The 19,260-nt window shown below is 46.7% G+C and overlaps 2 protein-coding genes across 7 annotated transcripts in view; one reads left to right on the forward strand and one right to left on the reverse strand.

Moving 5' to 3' along the window:
* The first annotated feature begins 140 nt into the window (after positions 1–140).
* SDCBP (syndecan binding protein) lies at positions 141–16,575 on the forward strand. The gene is made up of 9 exons (XM_032961891.2): positions 141–306; positions 4,375–4,455; positions 8,068–8,146; positions 10,023–10,141; positions 12,044–12,205; positions 12,954–13,129; positions 13,647–13,818; positions 14,578–14,669; positions 15,866–16,575. Exons 2-9 carry the CDS (start codon positions 4,405–4,407, stop codon positions 15,918–15,920), a joined length of 906 nt encoding a protein of 301 aa, XP_032817782.1. The 5' UTR covers positions 141–306; positions 4,375–4,404; the 3' UTR covers positions 15,921–16,575.
* The window catches only part of SMC6 (structural maintenance of chromosomes 6), a 31,995-nt gene continuing 29,093 nt past the window's right edge, over positions 16,359–19,260 (reverse strand). For all 6 annotated transcript variants that reach the window (XM_032961887.2, XM_032961886.2, XM_032961884.2 and 3 more), the window contains exon 27: positions 16,359–18,332. In XM_032961887.2, the coding sequence (XP_032817778.1) occupies positions 18,206–18,332 (127 nt within the window). In that variant the 3' untranslated portion in view covers positions 16,359–18,205. The remainder of the gene's footprint in view (positions 18,333–19,260) is intronic.

Raw genomic sequence — 19,260 nt, forward strand, 5'->3', positions numbered from 1 at the left:
GGCACAACCACGAAGGCGCATGACCGTGCGTCAGCAGCGGCGGCAACCCAAAGGGCAGACAGAAGTCGGTGTTTCTACCCCGTGAGTGTGTGACGTGCCTCCTCCCAGCCAATGGGAAAGGGGAGCCTCGCCTCCGGAAATCTCTTGGCATCCTCAATTAGTCTGCGAGTTCCTCTCCGCATCCGTTCCTTGCGTTGGGCGCTGCGTTACAAGCGGGCGCTGAACATCATCGACCTCCTGCCGCTGCTCTCTCGTCCCCCCCGGGTCTGCTCGAGTATCGAGACACTTGCCAAGCACGATTTGAAGGTGAGGAGCGTCACTTCACCACGCACACGTGTTTTACTCCGTCTCGCCAAAGTGTTCACGTTTACCCTGCTACGTCGCAGCTCTCCCCAAATGTCTCCCAAGAAACGCGAGAGGGAGGAAGAGAGATGTCCCCAAAATGGCCAAGCCGTGGCGTTGTGTGTTTCGAGTGTGACCCGGCCTGACTAAGAGACTGGCTGTCTCAGATGTCGCGGTGTTTTAACGTACGAAGAGGGTTGTTTTGCCAGTTCTGCGATGACGGAGAAGCGGGCTTGGGGCTGGGACACGCAGCTAGAGAGGCTTGCTGATGGCCAATGGGTCAATAATTGTGACGGAGCGGCAGCCGAGGGATGGAATTGGACCGCCCAATGGAGATGGAGTGATGAAATCAGCTCGATTTTAGGTGCCAGGTGGATTATTACATTGTGGCATTTTTATACAGCAGTGGATTGACCATAGCTGATGATGATTTCAGTAAATAACTTTTAAAGATGTGGGTGATAATTCGTGTAATCAATGAGGGGCTGTTTACCATGGGCTTTACCATGGGTATAGTGTGTCAAAGCAATTACTATCGCCTTGTTATTTGGAGAGAAATCTTTTGTCCGCTTGGCTTGATACGGGAGAGATGTTCAAGCTCGCTACTGTGGTGTTGGACGGACTGAGACAAAAAGCGAGCTTTCATCCACGACGGGACGTGATGGTGGTACATCCAAGTTCGCGTGCGTGTCAAACCATTGACATATTCCATAAATTACCCATATGTTTTGAAACGATAGATATTAACATTAAAACTGCACCCCCCAGTATGTGCGATGAGCATGTGTGATGAGCATGTGTTTGCTTATGTAGACTGTGTAGGGTTTGCTCAATTGTGGAAGTGGCTTTTCGGGTGGGTATGGCCAAATTCCCGGAGTTCATCGGGGAAGCGAAGCAGGGTCAAGCCTGGTTGATGCCTGGATGGGCGACCACCGTGCACGCCGGGTTGCCATAGGCGGACTCGGAGCTGAGGTGCTCGGGTCAGCAAAGGACGGTGCAGCATCACCACGGTTGTGTTTGCTGCCTTCTCCAACCACGGGTGTGCGAGCTGTGATGGGGGGTTGTATTGACCATTCTTAACCGTTGCTGAAGTTAATGGATGGTTACCCAGGAGTAGTTCAGATATCAATGGCCACTGATGTCCGCCGTGGTAAGGATACAAACTGGGTTCGCAGGGTTCATGGTACACAACGATAACCACCGAACACTTAACTATAACAGACAAACTAGTTTGTATAATTGCACGATAATACAATCCTGTACAATGTATTCAGACCAATTCATGATGTCACGACGCTTGAGCAACTGTACTCTAATATTAGCCCGATCACATGATCACGTGAGTGGGTGACGAGACGCACGGTATCTGGGGTAGGCATACACGCCCTATGATTTCACAACGCTTGGCTCGGCCTGACCATGGAGTTTTTATTGCAAGTGGCGCAAGTTCCATGACCCTTGCGACCATAATTGATGGCAACGTTTATGGGACGTCTTTGGGTAAATGTGACAATTATGCAATGTTCTGCCAGTTAGATACCTGACCTTTATTTGTGACCATGTAAAGCCCATTGACACCTGAAGTCATGAATAGTAATAATGATTTAAATTGGCTGTCACCTGGTTAAATGTCACCTGCAATATGGAACTCATTTAACCCAATCAGCCAGACTGTTGACTCCCTGCCCCTATCATTTGTGGCCAGGTCGCTTCTGAAAAATAAGTTAATACCTCAGTGGGCTTTGCCTGGTGGGATGGGGATGGTTTAGTTTTATTTGTATGTGTTTGGGTGACTGGACATCTGTGAAAAAGAGCTGTATCACTCCGCGGATTCCTCCAGTATAAATAAATATTCTGATGCAGAAGTCCAGGCACATGCCTTCTCTTCTGACAGTCATCGAAAAATAACATACAGGATACAATATTTTGATTTAAAGCGTTTGTGACTGCAGAGATTCATATTATTGGTTCTTTGGGTAAAGTCACGTAGAAGGGAAACAAAATAATAAAAATATAAAACAATAAAATTCTCACGACGTTTCGACTGCAACACAAGCAATCATCATCAGGTGTGAAAACCAAATTTTCTTGCTGTGGTTTTCACACCTGATGATGATTGCTTGTGTTGCAGTCGAAACGTCGTGAGAATTTTATTGTTTTATATTTTTATTATTTTATTGTTTCCCTTCTACGTGACTTTACCGAAAGAACCAAGAATATAGGATACAATATGTAAATTGCATGTGTAACCTTCTACATGATGCACGGTCACACTACAGTGTCTTGAGGTGCAATTATGCTAACATGCTACATACATTCAAATTGTGTTGAAAAAAGTTCCAGCATGCCAAATTTTAAAAATAAATATATTCTGTCTTATTGGTTGTCACCTGCTTCTCAAGAATCCCCGACCAAAACTTGCTAACAGGGAGATCCCTTCTGCATGTTGACGCGACAGTGGTTTCTGATGCCATTATTAAATATGCAGTATATTTTAAATGGCCCATTTGTGCAAATGCGGCGTTGTGCTTCCTCTGAACTAATGGCGCATTATGTACAGATTATTTGCCTGGTGCCCTTCTGTTGCTCTTCGATAACAGCTACGGTGAGCTTTTTATACTTCCGATGCTGATCTGCATCACTATGTATACAATTCTAATGGGTAGGTTTTTCGCAGTTGCGCTGATTATACATGAGCATTCTGACACGTCTTTGGCTTGGAGCGCGCGTTGTCCGGCGTCATGCCCAACGTTTCCCCCCGTGTGCTGGGAGCAGTTCCTCAACAAGTTCCTAGCACGTGGAGCGAAACGTCGGACATCATGCGGAACGACACGCGGCACAAACCGAAAACACTTCTGAGAACTATGTACACTCCTGCAATGACTTGGTCATGTGCTTCTTGCGGCTAAGTCGGTGAGGTCAAGTATGAACATAGCCAAGGCAAATAAGCCAGTGGAATTCGTATTTAAAGTGGCTTATCGCTGATCTGAAGCATAGCCATTAAAACAATACTTCTTTCATTTCCAGACTTCGCATGGTAACGGTTTAAATGGTGATGGTCATTGTGTCCCTCTGTCAAGCTACTACCGGAGAAGGCCTCCCCATGTTGCGTTGGTCGTGGAAGTTGTTTGGCCATACTTACCGCGTTGTCAACACGGGTTGGTGAAGGGTGGACTTGCTGAGAATGAACTCGCCGCTGATGTTAGCCATGGCCGGGAAGCTACGCTCAGGTCGCTAGACTCATAGTGCAGCGTGTGACCTACTGCGCTCGCCACTGCTCCAACCCAAGAAGACAATTACTGAGCAATGAATAGAAAAACTAATGAAGAGACTCTCAACTCAGTCATGTCCGTTCCTAGGCCAACGTTGCCAACACAAACGCCTATAGGGACCAAGGTCTGCAGAGTGGCACTATTACTGTATTGGGTATTTACATTAAGGTGTATTCATACACAAGCCCGCCAAAACAACAAGTCACACCTTGCAAAGCTTACCACATGCGTCACTCCTACTTGCTTTGTATCCGTGCCAAAGAATGTTCTTGCGTAAAGACTTCGTCCACTGCATACATTAATCATGTGACGAAGCCGATGGCCCATCAGCCGGAATGAGCGCGAGCTCGTAAGCTGAGCAGATTTGAGCCTAGATCGTGCTTTGGATGGATGACCGCCATGGTGCATAACAGGTGCTTTAGGTTACTGAGCTTTCTGATGGAAGCAGAAGATAGTGCAGTCAAAGGGATTTCCTACTCCAACAAGCATTGAACCAATGCTTGTCTCCTGTATACAGCACTGAGCCAGTGCTGGACATTACTCATTTCTAGCACAGGGATGAGTCTATCCATAGGAAAACCACTGTTCACTTCCCCAGAGTGTGGTACTATTTTATCGACGCTGGACGGAGGGATTATGGGACTGAATCAACTCCCAGCCAGGATTTTAACTCGCGACCTTCTGATTGCGAGCCGATCGCTCTACCGCTGAGCCACCGGTGGTGATGTAGTGCAGTGGTAATGCCTTATCTCGTGCGCAGGTCTGCTCGTGGAGTTAAAAAGAAGCCAAAATGTCTCTCTACCCATCTCTGGAAGATATGAAGGTGGACAAGGTGATCCAGGTACGTTCCTCCACGTTCCACCAGCGCTGGTCGCTGTCCCGTCTTCACACACTTGCGGTTTAGCGCTGTTGTGTTCTCATGTAGGCGCAATTCATTCCTTGAGACAGCTTTTGGTGTGTTTTATATAGACCCCTGACTCTCGCCAATGTTGGCATTTGAGAATAGGGGAAACAAATTAAACAGGAAATTCCTTTTCTGAATCTTTACATGGGTTGAGCTGAGTCAAGGCAAACCTGTGTTTGGGTACAGTACGGTTTAAGGGAAAAAAGGCGTTCATGGTACACTGCATCGAAGAGCGTTGCTTTATCCCTTCAATATGTTACAACTAAACGCGTCGCAATCAATTAGCCAGTCCTCGTCAGGGGGGGGATAGTGATATTAATTATTGAATTGTATCACGAATGCTGTAGAGAACCCGACATATCAAAATAATCATAACTAGGTACAAAATAATAACAGACCTCACTTATTTATTTATTATAGGGTGGGGACATTTTTGTTAATTAAGTGCACAAATTAAAGACACACCGACGTGTCGATCAGCTGTTGTGTACACCGCGCAGGATTAAGCTTCTCGGAATGTTTTGTTCGGAGCGACAACTCGATCCTGTGACGTCAGCACTTGACTCCAAGTCGCGAGCCAAATCAGACAAGGGGCCCTATCACGTGCTCCTGTTGCGTGCGTGATGTTGCCGTCACGAGGTCGCACTGTGACTCATGGGCGTGTGCCCCCGGTTTCCTGAGGAGCAGGTTTTACTGCTCTGAGTGCTGTGCGTGCGAACAAACGCACACACCGCGATCAAACACAACGAGCACAACGCTCACCGCACCAACACTGCACTAAAACACGCGCGCAACACACTGCACACAAACACACCGCACAAACACACTACACACAAACACACACCACACAAACACACCGCACAAACACACTACACACAAACACACCACACAAACACACCGCACAAACACACTACACACAAACACACCGCACACAACACACTGCACACAAACACACTACACACAACACACTGCACACAAACACACCGCACAAACACACTACACACAAACACACACCACACAAACACACCGCACAAACACACTACACACAAACACACTGCACACAACACACTGCACACAAACACACCGCACAAACACACTACACACAAACACACACCACACAAACACACCGCACAAACACACTACACACAAACACACTGCACACAACACACTGCACACAAACACACCGCACACACACACTACACACAAACACACACCACACAAACACACCGCACAAACACACTACACACAACACACTGCACACAAACACACCGCACACACACACTACACACAAACACACACCACACAAACACACTACACACAAACACACTGCACACAACACACTGCACACAAACACACCGCACACACACACTACACACAAACACACCCCACACAAACACACCGCACAAACACACTACACACAAACACACTGCACACAAACACACCGCACACACACACTACACACACCACACACTGCACACAAACACACTGCACACAAACACACCGCACAACACACACTGCACACAAACACACTGCACACAAACACACCGCACATACACACACTGCACACACACCGCACACACACCCACTGCACACAAACACCGCTCACAACGCACAAACACACACCACACACACACAACGCACACACACACATGGCACACAACGCACACATAAACATCGCGTGCTCTTGCAGCGCCGCACAAGGCAGCCACCGTCTGCTGCCTCGATCCTTGCGCTTGTTTTGTACAGTGCTGCGGTGCATTTTCTTTTGGTGCGGCGCGTAGTTCACCGTGATGCCCGACGTTTCACTCCGCATGTTGCGAGCTGCTTGAGGGAATGGTTCGGTGCAAGAAATAATCAGTTGCTAAATAAGCTAAATAGCAGGTCGTCCTTTCGTTTTCTCCGTGTGCTTTTTGGCACGATGTCCGACATTTCCGTTCTAATTTCCTCGGAGCTTCTTCAGGAAACAGTTAAGTTCGGGAACCATTTGGTTTCTGAAGAAGCTTGTCTGTGCGTGGAGCGAAGCGTCCTGCCGAACAGCAAGTGGCTTGAGCAGAATACGTATCGGAGAGATGAAACGGCCACGGCTTTCCGCGACCGTGAACAGGGGCGGCCACCGCCATCAATATTTCAGGATGCCCCCCAACTTGAAGAGCAGACGCAAGTGCACATTTGCGGCATTTGGCCCAGTTGTGCGAGACACGATGCTCGTTAACACAATGTTCACGTGCACTGCTGTGTAAACACAATCGGTGGCTTTGTGTACCCACAACAGTGCTCCCAACCAGCCTGAAGGCTTAATAACTTTGGGCGTAGTGCGCACACGTAGTCATTGTTCTCGCATTCAGAGCCTACACAGACACATCCTGCTCAGTCTAAATTATTAAAGTTCCCTCTGAGTACCGGCAGCATTCCCTCAAGTCAACTCGCGGTACCACTTGCTGCATCGGGTCCATCGTTCACCACGTTTGGTGGATGTAATTCAACTCTTGTCATCATATGCTGTTATGATGACACTAGATTTTCCTGGTACTGATAATAGGTTCACGTTGAAAAAAATTAAATGCATTTTAAAAATAATTAAGAAAATGGTTGGTCATGTAGCTCGGATTTCTAAATTGACCCTGCTGAGATCCTGGTATCAAATCTAAGTAGTCACCTGTGATTAAAGTCAGATGTCAACTGCAGTGAATTGACGGTGTCAGCCTGCAAATTAAATAGAATGGATTCATGTGAGCTCTATGAATGAGAGTTATCGGTTTGGCTATGATGCAATGAAGTTCTGCACAAAGCAGGTCACTTGAATGGGTCTCAGAAGTAGCTCTGTGATATCTGCTTCCGAGAGCCATTCTCTAACTTGGTCGAATGACATGACACCCACAGAACTATCTAGATAAAATTGGAGTAAAAAACACAGATATACAAGAGGCCACATGATTTTACAAGATGATGACCCCCAGAGTCTCATGCTGAGCAGCATGTGAGTGCTGGGAGCTGCCAAATGGTGCATGGTTAAAGATTAACCAGAACTCTACCGAATGTAACCAGTAACTTATGAAGCTGGCAATGCATCAACCTATTCTGGGGGCCAGCCCCCTGGATTGGGGTCAGTGTGTAACGAACTTTCCCGTAGTGTGCACACAAGACAAGGAGCTCATTGCCAGGACGACAGCCGGTCACGGGTTGCGTGTGTTATCGAGGCTCTGCGTGTGTGTGTGCATGTGTGCGTGGAGAGCGGCAGTGTAATGGTTAGAGTGCTTCGTTACAAACCCAGCGACCTGAGTTTGATTCTTGCTCACGGTCAACACCAGTGATGATTATCTGAATTGGTTCTGGGCTTCCCCTAGGTTGTCTCAGCCTCAAATGAGTACCTAGTGCAGTGTGTAAACGTTTCCACTTGGAAGACAAAGGCAGTCGGGCTTGATGCTGGCAACCCACCCCCTTGTATGCCGTGCCGGGCTTCACAGATGCTCACTAACAGACCTTGCCCCAGCAGTCTATTAAAGCTATACGGGGATATTTGTTTTTGTGTGCGTGCATGCGTGCGTGCAGGCTCAGACTCGACTGGCAGAGCAGCAGGGCTACATGGGGGCGGTGGCCATCGCCGCGTCGACGGACCCCATGGCCAGCGGTACGAAACGCTCGGGCAGCTTCCCCCTCGCGGCCACCGCCACTCCAAACTCCATCCAACACGTAGAGCGCGCGCTACCGCTTTCTTCTGCCGTGCCGAGGCCGTCCTGAGCCAGCACGGCTCGGGAGGTGCCCGGGTTGTTGTTCCACTGCAGAAAACTGAGCCGTGCTGCCGACCTTACACGCAACTAGCGTGTGATATCGGCATCTGCTTATGCAACAATTGACAAAAAATATATCAATCCTGCCCCTGGACCTGCTTGACTTCTGAGCCAGATTTCACATCTTGTGAGACGAGAGTATCACGGTTTGTAATATCACCTCTGTCGTGTGAGGGTCCCTTGCTGGCTCGGCACGCGTGGAAGTGGAAAAGGAGTAGTCTAGTAATGAATTGGCTAGAATCAGTGGCTCATGGCCCGATTTTGCAGATTTCAGTTTTATGAATTGTGAGATGGTGATGGCTTCATCCAGCAGTGGATTGATAAAGTCTGACGATGATTGTCATGAATATCACACTGATATTTACAAATACAGTTAAAAAAACGAGCTTGTTGTAGGGACAGTCATAACCACAGCCACGGACCCAACCACCACCACAGGCACATGCTCAACCATAACTACAGTCTCAACAACATCCACACGCATTTGTGCACCCTTGAAATGCGATGACAGTTAAAAAACATCTTCCAATCACAAGCCCAGTCCGTAACAGTATGCTTGTGCAAACTCTAACCTTACCTTAAATGTGTTTGTATAACTTAGCCTCCCAGAATGCTGCAGAAAAACAAGGGGACCACGTGATGTCATTTACGGCGAAACTTTAAATCCAGTTGTTGCAACACGCGCTAACTCTGACCCTGTGGGATGGAACGCAATGCTGTGCACTGATGTAATTGGCGTTGACCTTGTTTTGCATTACAGAGGCAGCCTCGCCATGCAATTTCCTGTCTGCAAATGTGTTCTCTTATTTTCTCATTGTTTTGCTCGTGAATGTGTAGTCGGTGTCGAGGTAGGGATGGCGCAGGACGGTTGTTGCTGGCTGTGCCAGGGTCTGGGCTTTGGTTTCTGTTTTCTAGGCAGTGCTGCTGAGGTTCATTTTACAGGCAGGCTACTGCACATGTTGACTCAATATAGCTGCTCTAGGCAGCTATATTGAGTCTCATTAATTGCAATTTTTTTCAACTGAGTCTAGGGAACCAGTTGCATATTTTCATACACTTAAGGCACTTTAAATTTTCACATTCATCATTGGTGCCCTAATACACACAACAGCCTACCCCTCCAACACCGATTAGCGGATGGTTAATGCTCGAGCAAGAGCGTGGCAGTGTGATCATCTATCAGCTTAGGACATCGGCGTGCTGCCACGGTGTAATGGTTGCAATGGAGAAGTCGCCAGTTCAGTCTCCTGGTGCGGCAGTTGGCACTGCTCAATATTTCTTAAACGCCCCCCACCCCTAGCCATCCGCTTCTAACTAACGATCTTTTACCGACCTTCTCATGGTGCTGTCTGTGGCTTAGGCTTACCGAATGGCTAAAGTTGACAAAGTTGTACCAGTCGGGTCAAGTCGCGAATCGCCGACCTTCTCCAAGGCGCCTGGCCAGTGTGTAAAAGTCGGTGTAAACACCCTCTGGCGGGGCTCTGTAGAACTCACTCGAGTGGGGAGACCCTTCTGCCAGCAGTATTGTGAGCAGAGCGACTCTTTAACCCTTTGAACACTTCCGTCTATCTCAAGGCACTGAAAGGGACATCAGTGATGCTGATTTTGTGAATGTGGTTTCGGGTGCTCGGGAATTCTAGGCTAATGTTTGCCCGTATGCGTTCGTGTGCGCGTGCGTGCCTGTGTGCGTACCTGCGTGCCTGTGCGCGTGTGCAGGTGACCTGTACCCGACGCCGACCCTCTACCCCGAGCTGCGCGAGTATATGGGCCTCAGCCTCTCTGACGAGGAGATCCGCCTCAACATGCCCATGGTGGCGGCCTCAGCTTCCTCCGGGGTATGTTGGCCAACGATAGCGTTTTACATGCATCCATTTCCCTTGTTTACTTCCTCTCGAACTATATCCAACTACATGGTTATCATCGCTAATAGAATACTTTCAAGAATAACGCAAGTCATAAAGGATTTCAATATTCGTGCATGTGCATGATTTTTCTTCCTTATATTTTTGTTATGGCTCTCTGTGAATGAGTGCATCTAATAACACAATTGGAGGTTATAAAATAATTAAATATCATTAGACTAAAAATAATACATGATAAATATTGGTTTGCGTGCAATGTCAGTGGTGTACAAGGCCCCTGCAAGACCTTTGCTCATGGGGATTGTTTGGCCATCTTTGCCCACGCTGCTCAGTGGGGGTTGGTGAAGAGGGCGGGGGGGTCCCAGGAACTGAAATGTGTAAGACAAGTATTTTTTTCAAACTATGGCTCTACTTCAGATTCGAGGTTGGGATTGTAGCTTATAACATTTAAAGACCGTGTACATCCTTAAAGATGTTTACTGTTGAGTGTCACTCCTGGTGTAAGTGCAACCAAGTTCCTCCTGTTGTCGTGGATTGCTTGCGCCACGGTGAGAGGGATGAGCGCGGGTGAGAGGGTCTGCGGTGGCTAACTGTGGAGCGTAAGTCTGCAGTTGTTCCCTGTGGCTGTACAGGAGAACACGTGGCCACAGCCAAACAAGGTCGATTAATGCTGCCTTCTTATCCACACTCATCGGGTACTAGAGGGAGTGGAATATTTTTAATCTACCAACCACACCGTTTCTCATTTTAGCAGGTTTGGTCACCTTTAAAGGTGAGCCCTAAATATGAATTCCGTTTTGAGTGGATATCGCTGAGGTGTGTGGTAATGTGTTGTTGCCCGCCCAAGCTACTTGAAAGTCTTACTCAGCCCCCAGCAAGACGCATCCGCAATGCCGAGTGATGACAAGGGCGGCCTCATACCTCTTGGTTCACACAGCCTGGCAGCGTGCTGTACAAAGTGTAATCCCCCATCAAGGGTGTTGGACTTTGTGGACTACAAAAGCGTCTTGACGGCGGCCCTCCGAGACGGCGGCGGCACAATGAGCTCTGTATCAGCCGAGAGCAATGCCATCCTGGTAACTTATTGGAGCTGAACAATATTTTCCCGGTGGTGCTCGATAAAGTTTTTTCCAGTGTCAGGGATCCTGCCGTTTTGATGGTTATCTCGGTTTTGCACAGGATGTAAACTGTCGATAGTTTCATGACGTCATGGTGTTGCTGTGACCGAGATGGCTGAGTTTTTGTTGAACACAATTGCTGAGCACGGTGCCCAAAGGCCCAAAATGTCAAACGGCCAGCGACAAACAGCCCTTTCAAGATTGTAAAATATAAGAGTTAACACGTTTCTTGAATTGAGAAAGGTTGCAATTGCTTGGGAAGAGATGATGGGAGGGCATTTCAAAGCCATGCAGTGTGAGAGAAGAAGCAGAAGGAAAAGTGGTTTGACCTGTGGTGTGGTGAGTGGGTGGGCGAGTGAGCGAGCGAGTGGGTGGGGTGAATGGGTGAGTGGTTGAGCGGTGGTTGAACAGTGTGGATCAGACAAAACAGCATGGTACACCAGGTCCTCAACATGGGCGGAGCACTGAATAAGTGGATTTCACAGGAATAGTAACCCATGGTAGTGGTGACAGAGTGATAAGGAGGTGATTGACCGCCGGTGAGCGAGTGGCAACGATTGCCGGAGCAGCAATCGCCCCGAATGTTTAACATTGCATTGTCTTGTGTAGTGAGGTGGGAGCTGGGTGCTCCACCCCAGATACGACAGCTGCAGCAGCATTCCACCTCGGGCCGAATTTGCGCCATGTAACGTAGCTGCCGTGGATGACGACGCTGCCAGCGCGCGTAGAGATGCTGACCGGGCACGTTGTCCCGTAGGCCCTGGTGGCTCGGCCGTCCGGCTCCAGCATGGCCCTGGGGCCTGTGACGGGATCCGACGTGGGTGTGCGGCGCGCCGAGGTGAAGCAGGGCGTCCGCGAGGTCATCCTGTGCAAAGACCAGGACGGGAAGCTGGGCCTGCGCCTCAAGGCCGTTGACAAGGTAAGGTGAAGGGGGGGGGGGTGGTACGCTCACTTCTCCGGGATTCCCACGGTTTGCGCCGCACCGCCACTCTCCGATCTGATGTGTCTTTGGGTCGTAGCGCGTGTTGCGCGGCCATCGTGTCGAGCAACACGCGCTACGACCCAAAGCCTCACTGGAAAGTTGCAAAGGGGTCAGTTGGTAGGACACACATTTACTGCAACAGAGGTAAATCCTATTTCTATCTGGTGATGAAACTCAGAAAGTCGAGACCAATCTAGAGGATGCATGCTTGAAAAAATGCTGTTGGAAAACATTTGTGCATAACCTCATGAGGTGACGGACATAAATATGATTTTAGATTCACGCATTTTTTAAGTTGAGGTGTAACCTTCTCTTAACAGTGATTTGAGTGTGGTTCGTGATTAAATCGTGAGACCCACATCATGGTTCAAACCCTGGCAATGCGCCAGTGCACTTGGGCACAACTTCGATGTTAGGTGAATTAAAGGATGGTGAGCAAGTTGCAAAACCTGCATCGGTGGTCACATTCTTACGAGACCTTGTGTCGTGCTTTATTACACGCAAGTTCCGCTCCACGATTACATATATGACGACGTAAATACGCCCACCGTTTCCGCACCGCGGTCTCGTCCAGATGCTTTAAAAACCCACATCGTAATTGCGCCGATTTTAACGAAGAGGAATCGGCCGCTGGCGTCAAAGTTGACTGTTTTTTGCCAATGGTTGCGCCGCACCGCTTGCGCAGGGCATCTTTGTGCAGCTGGTGCAGGGGGGCTCGCCGGCCTCGTTGGCTGGGCTTCGCTTCGGCGACCAGGTGCTGCAGATCAATGGCGAGAACTGTGCCGCGTGGGACACGGACAAGGCGCACAAAGTGCTGAAGAAAGCGGCGCCGGAAAGGATCGTGATGGCCGTGCGTGACAGGTGAGTCGGCTGGCGCCTGGTGACATTACGTTTTCTATTTGAGGTAGCACGATGGCGTAGGGCAGTTCGCAAGGGCCCTGGTGCTGCATGGAGTTAAATGTCTTCCAACCCCATCCTATCCAGTTCCTCTCAACCCTCTTAATCTCTCAGCACCTGGGCGCCTCCGGCCGTGAGCCACAGTGCAGTTGCACTGCCTGCCGCTCGATAGCTATAGAGCATTCACAATAATAAAGTAAATTGAACGGTATCGAAACTAACAGTTTGCTTGCATAATGCTGCTGAATATTACCTCTCAAAAGCCAATAGGCCAATGGACTGAGAAAATGTGCATTTATGTGCACACTGAAAGGATTTCTCCACTCATGTCGTTGATAAGTGAAATACTGCTGCATAATACTGCTCTAGAAAGCCCGTAGGCCAGGCTCATGGGCGAAAAAATACTTGACGTTTTAATTGGAGGCGCACAATCGAGTTCAACTTGTCTGTGTCCTCGATGTGGCGCGTTTCGTCCCGTCAGGCCGTTTGAGCGCACCATCACCATGCACAAGGACAGCCTGGGCTACGTGGGATTCGTGTTCAAAAACGGCCGCATCGTGTCCATCACCAAGGATAGCTCGGCCGCGCGCAATGGCCTGCTCACGGAGCACAATGTGTGCGAGCTCAACGGGCAGAACGTCGTGGGCCTCAAGGTGAGGCATGCCCACTGTGGGTGCACACGTGGGTTTACGGGATTGAGTGGGGATTGGGATGAGCAGATATGGTGGTTATGGTGTCGAGGGTTTTTGGGACTTCAGTAGTAACCACTAATGGAGGACACCAGCTGCTTGTTCATACTCCAAAGTAGAGCCGGGGCCATTAATCAATTAAGTAAATCAACCAATTCAATTTGTCATTGACTACTTTTTGTGGTCAATTACTCGGACGCCTTTAAAAATGGTGGCTGCCCCACATCGTATCTCCCGAAGGTGGGAAACCCCCTACAATCCATATCCTTTGTGATGCAGTCGACAATGCCGGTGATGTCACAAACTCCACCCATCACATCCCGTCCAGTAGCACACGTGGCGAGACTTTTCTTCTTACAATTTCCATGTCATCCGATTTAGTCGAGTAGAATTTAACCGATAATCGTTAGTCATTGATTATTTCAATACAGATATCTCCAATCTAGTCCATAGTAAACCCATGTTAACACTACAGAAACAGCCATAGTTTAAAACAACTCCACCTCTAATCAAAGTCCAGAATCTTGACTGCTTGAGCATATCCTGCTGGAAAGCTTTGATCCTGAAGATCCATTAGCTCGTGGATGAGTTATTTTATTTTCACATCATCCAACCTTAATTCATGTTTTTTTCCAGTGCAGGTAGTATTTTAGCAGCGTCGATAGCAGGACTGCAGAAAAAAAACTGCTGAGTGCACATTTCAATGTTTTCTCTTTCTTTCAGGACTCGCAAGTCAGCGAAATTCTGACAGCTTCTGGCTCAACCATCACCCTGACCATCATGCCCTCCTTCATCTATGACCACATCATCAAAAGGTGATTCATGGCAAGGCTCGGAATATGTAGTCTCAAGTTTATTTTGTTAAACCAGGTGAGATCTCAAGAGACCAGGATAGTGACGTTTGCAATTGACCTGGGGCTTTAGTCTGCCATGTATAGTCCCGATTGGGAGTAATTTAAGAGTAATTTTTATTTTGGCGAATCTAGACCCTGACACACAATGGCCTACTTTTGGAAATTATATCAGGGGATCCAAAATAGGTTTTATGGGTAAGATTCCGTTTAAGTGACACACCTTACTAATTGGCTGTCGGGTTTAATGACACATTTTATATTTACGATATCTAACCCAAAAATGTACTATGGATGATATTGGACGCGAAAGCCTACGTGTTAAACTGATGCCAGGGGATCTTTAACGTCCACTGAAGCAGACTGCGCGTAATATTTTCACGGTTATTACACCGAGTTGTCATCAGGGTGGACACTTGTCTTGAACTGTAAACCTCTGCAATAAAAACCTGAACGTGTGGCCACGTCACCGTCCCCCACTGTAACACGTCACACATGCGCACATATCTTAATGCAAAATGTAGTGTTTTGCTTAATGCTGCGTGGGAGTTAGACACCATAAAAGGAATACGCAAAACCAAGCGTCTCTAATTATGCAGAAACCTACCCAGGCTGTGTCACAGGCTGTCTGACAAGCTTAAAGATTTATTCATGGTAACCAAGATGTAAACATTGCAGTCAGGTGCTTTATTTAAGGTGTGCTATTTATTCAGTTTACTTGATAAGATCGATCACCAAGATGTAGCGCATTTGCCTCTTGTTGCAAATTTTCAAATCAAGACCCACGGCCGCCCTGGTTAATACCGCCGGGTGTGTTAATCGTGCAAAAACACAGTCCACCTCACAATGGACATTAAATATCTACGTGATATTATTTGAAAAAGAGTAAGCCGCGTGTGCCAGCGTCATGGGTCAAATTTACCAAATAAAAAAAATCCGCAAATGACTCAGTTGACAATATCACCCTCTAATGTTAAACAACAAACTTATGACCCTTCTGAAAGTCTTGAAACTAAGGCTTTTTTGGGTAAATAAGAAATGTTACAATGATAAAGATTATTTCAATTCGATAGTTGTGGCTGTAATAAAAAAGTTATTTTGGGCTGGCAGTGTCCGTGCTATGGGGCATCACTCACACGTAGCGTTTCCATTTCCTGCAGGATGGCTTCCAGCGTTCTCAAGAACCAGATGGATCATTCGATCCCTGAAGTGTGAAACTGGGAGTCGTTTCCAGAAAGAAGAAACGCCTTTGAACTTTGCATCCACCATTTACTCATTTCTCCACCGTATGCATGTGAACATGCCAACTGTCGTGCTATATAACAATCTATTAACAGGCTAGCTATTCATTCCTACTCTATTTAGTGTTAATTTTATTTTTTATTTAGTCCGTATGTTTAAATAGTATTATTTGATTTTCAAGGCTCAATGAAAAATATCCTAATGTAATCTAGCACCAAATACATGTTTTACTTGCCTTACACTTGCTGTTCAAAGGCTGAACTAAACTTGTTAATTTTAATGTGTTTTTGTTTAGCAGTTGTATTGTTGAAAGTTAAACATTGCCTGTCGCTTATACTGTATTGCAATTCACTTATTGCATGATTAGCAAGACTATCCATAGGGATTTCTACTGCAAGAAGACATGAACTGTGCATTCCAATTTTGGTTTATTTTATACAACTTATGATGAAATATTTGCATGAGAAAATGAACGTCGGCTTATCCCAGAGGCAATCAAAACGTAGAATGGCTTGGTGGTGTTTACAGTTTCAGGAATGCTTGTATTTTGCATCGTCGGTCAGTGTGAAATACACTTACACATTTAATAAACGTTTTTTGATCGGCTCGAAATAAACTATCAGACCGAGTTGATTGGAGAACAAACAATACTTGAGTGGAAAACATCAGAGTTCACACAGGCAGTTTCGTTTTTAAACTTCTGAATTGCATTATACAGGGTAGTGTTCATACCGAGGCAACTAAAGGGTGGGCTGCCCCAGTATATTAACTATGCTAATCGTGCAAACCAAATTATCTCTCTTTACAGCTTGCAATGTTATTTAGTGTAAACAAGTTTAATCATTAAAAAGGAAGATAAAGACCACAACACAAGCCGATTGTGGATGCACGAACTGTAGTTGCCATACAGTACAATAAAAGCAGGACACGGCAAACTCGTGCGTTGTGCAGAATTGTGGGTAAACACAAAAACAAGCAGACGATTGTGCGCAAATAACATAGCAATACAGTACTGTTTTGGATATTGGTCTGGAAAGCCAACAGGCTAATGGGACTTTGTTTATAGGTGCAGACAATGTGGTGTGCTTAATTAATCTGCATTGCTTTGCAAACTAAGTTGCAAGCTTTGAGTGCAATTTGGTATTTTTATGTCCCTCCAATCAAGTCCGTCAAATGGGGGAAATGCTGGATCATAGCTGGCAGAAAACTCCGGTGGACCATAACATAATCGCAGGTAATAAACCTGCTGAATGGATTAGAATTTTTGTTATTTTTACAATTGACATTTTTAGGATTTAGTAATGTATAACCATTGCTGTAGAGGTGAAGGGTGGGTGGGGGGGTGTGACCTCACAAGCACAAATGAACCCGGCTAAACACCGACACGAGGGTGACATCGCTACCACCAGGAAATATTTTGCTTTGTACATTGTGCAAATAAAAAATGGAGTAAAAATGTAGCAAAGCGGTTAGATATACATTTCTTATTATAAAAATAGTTTACAAACCAATTCGTATTTAAAAATGTTTAAGCTAGTCCTTCTTTAGCACATATATACATTTAATAATTCTGCTTTCAGAAAGCACTGAAAATATCGAAAAAAATGTCAATCAAAAGTATTTTTTTGTTTCATACATACTTTTTGCCGAGACATACATTCCCAAGGGCCTGTCAAGCCTGTCCATTACACGTGTCTGTACACTCACAACTTTACTGCGCCTACCATCTCAGTTTGCTAAATGCGTTTAATCCAGGGACTGCAATTTTAATTGATTAACATTTGTGGCCAGTCGCCACCTGAGATGCACTTTACAACCATTTGAAGCTCCAGGTAACTATGCATCGTCACCACTAAAGTGGCAAACACGTGGTACATCTTTTTTGCCATTTTCATAAAAAAAATTGCTTTGCCGTGGTAACACTTTCCTGGCAAGAAAGAGAACATTCTTAAACTGGAAAAATAAGAGGCAATGAAATGGCCTAGTGCAGGGTCTTCTACACAAAAACAATAGCACAAAGTGAAGTCTGATTATCTTAAATCTATTTTGCACAGGATCGCAAAGTTATAGAAAAGTAACACAAGCTCCAAAATGACAAGTGGCTTAAGGAAGTCTTGCACACGGATGTCCCATACAGTCAGTTGTGTGCACAACACATTTTGATGTGGATTTTCTGCTGGCGATGGCTATGCATGAGCATCATCACTTTAGTCACCGTCACCAGGCAGCCCAGTGTGTGACGCTGGCACGTGCTACATTCAGCTCTCGTCATCTGTGCTCTCTTCGTCACTCGCCTGATGCACAGCTCTGAATGGCAGGGTTGTCTGGCCCCGCATGGGGTCGTCCAGCTTGAGGATCTTTACCAGCCGGTTCACTGGTAGGCTGCTGCTGAATGGCAGAGTCAGAACAACAGCAGCAGCAGCTCAGTTGCTCTACGATTTCATATGTTACAACTGGAGAACATTCAGCATTGTGCACTATTTGTGTTTGATTTGTGGTGTGATGCTCATATGGGCTGCCTCAGCCATCTTGTTCCTTTTCTTAATTCTCTATGAATGTATCCGACATTGTATAAATGTGTAGTGTAATAGCACCGGCTGGTGGGCAGCAATGGCAACTGTGGTGGACAGACAGTACACAGGCAGGTGAGCGTGTGCACGGGTGTGTCGGCAGGGCGGAGGAACTGGTGCAAGGGTCACAGAGGACCCCGTCTGGAAGCCCCTGGAACCTGCTAGTGGGTTCGAGCAGGGAGGCGCGGCCAGGCCAGAGTTAGGCCGCATTGGTAGGATAAAAGGAAATGAGAGCGGGAGCTTGAGGCTGCTGGTTCTGGGATTGGATTCGTCTTGTCATTGCTGTCGTCTCGTCGCCGTTGTGGCTGCCATCTTCGCTCGATAGTGCTGCCAGATAGGTGTTGGCTGTCTCAGTCAGTGCCGTCAGTTTTAGATGGCTAGTGTTGTGTATCGGCTTGGCTAAGCGACTGTAGAGAGTGTGCAGGCCAGACTGAATGTTCTAAATAAAAGGTGCCTCCTACAAACCTCGTATCCGAATCGTTGACACAACAAATGTATACAGTGAAACCTTGGATTGCGAGCATAATTCATTCCGGAAACGTGCTCGTAATCCAAAGAACTCATATATCAAAGCGAATTTCCCTATAAGAAATAATGGAAACTCAGATGATTCGTTCCACAACCCAAAAATACTGTATTAATATAAAAATGATTAATACAAAATACCTTTTATATTTTTATTATTTAAATTTAATATAAAGTAATCTAATTTATTAATTACATTTAATCGTGGCTGGTGTGAG

Source organism: Petromyzon marinus, chromosome 27 (genome assembly GCF_048934315.1).
Source record: "Petromyzon marinus isolate PM22_M1 ecotype Great Lakes invasive population chromosome 27, UKy_Petmar_22M1.pri1.0, whole genome shotgun sequence".
Taxonomy (NCBI): Eukaryota; Metazoa; Chordata; class Hyperoartia; order Petromyzontiformes; family Petromyzontidae; genus Petromyzon; species Petromyzon marinus.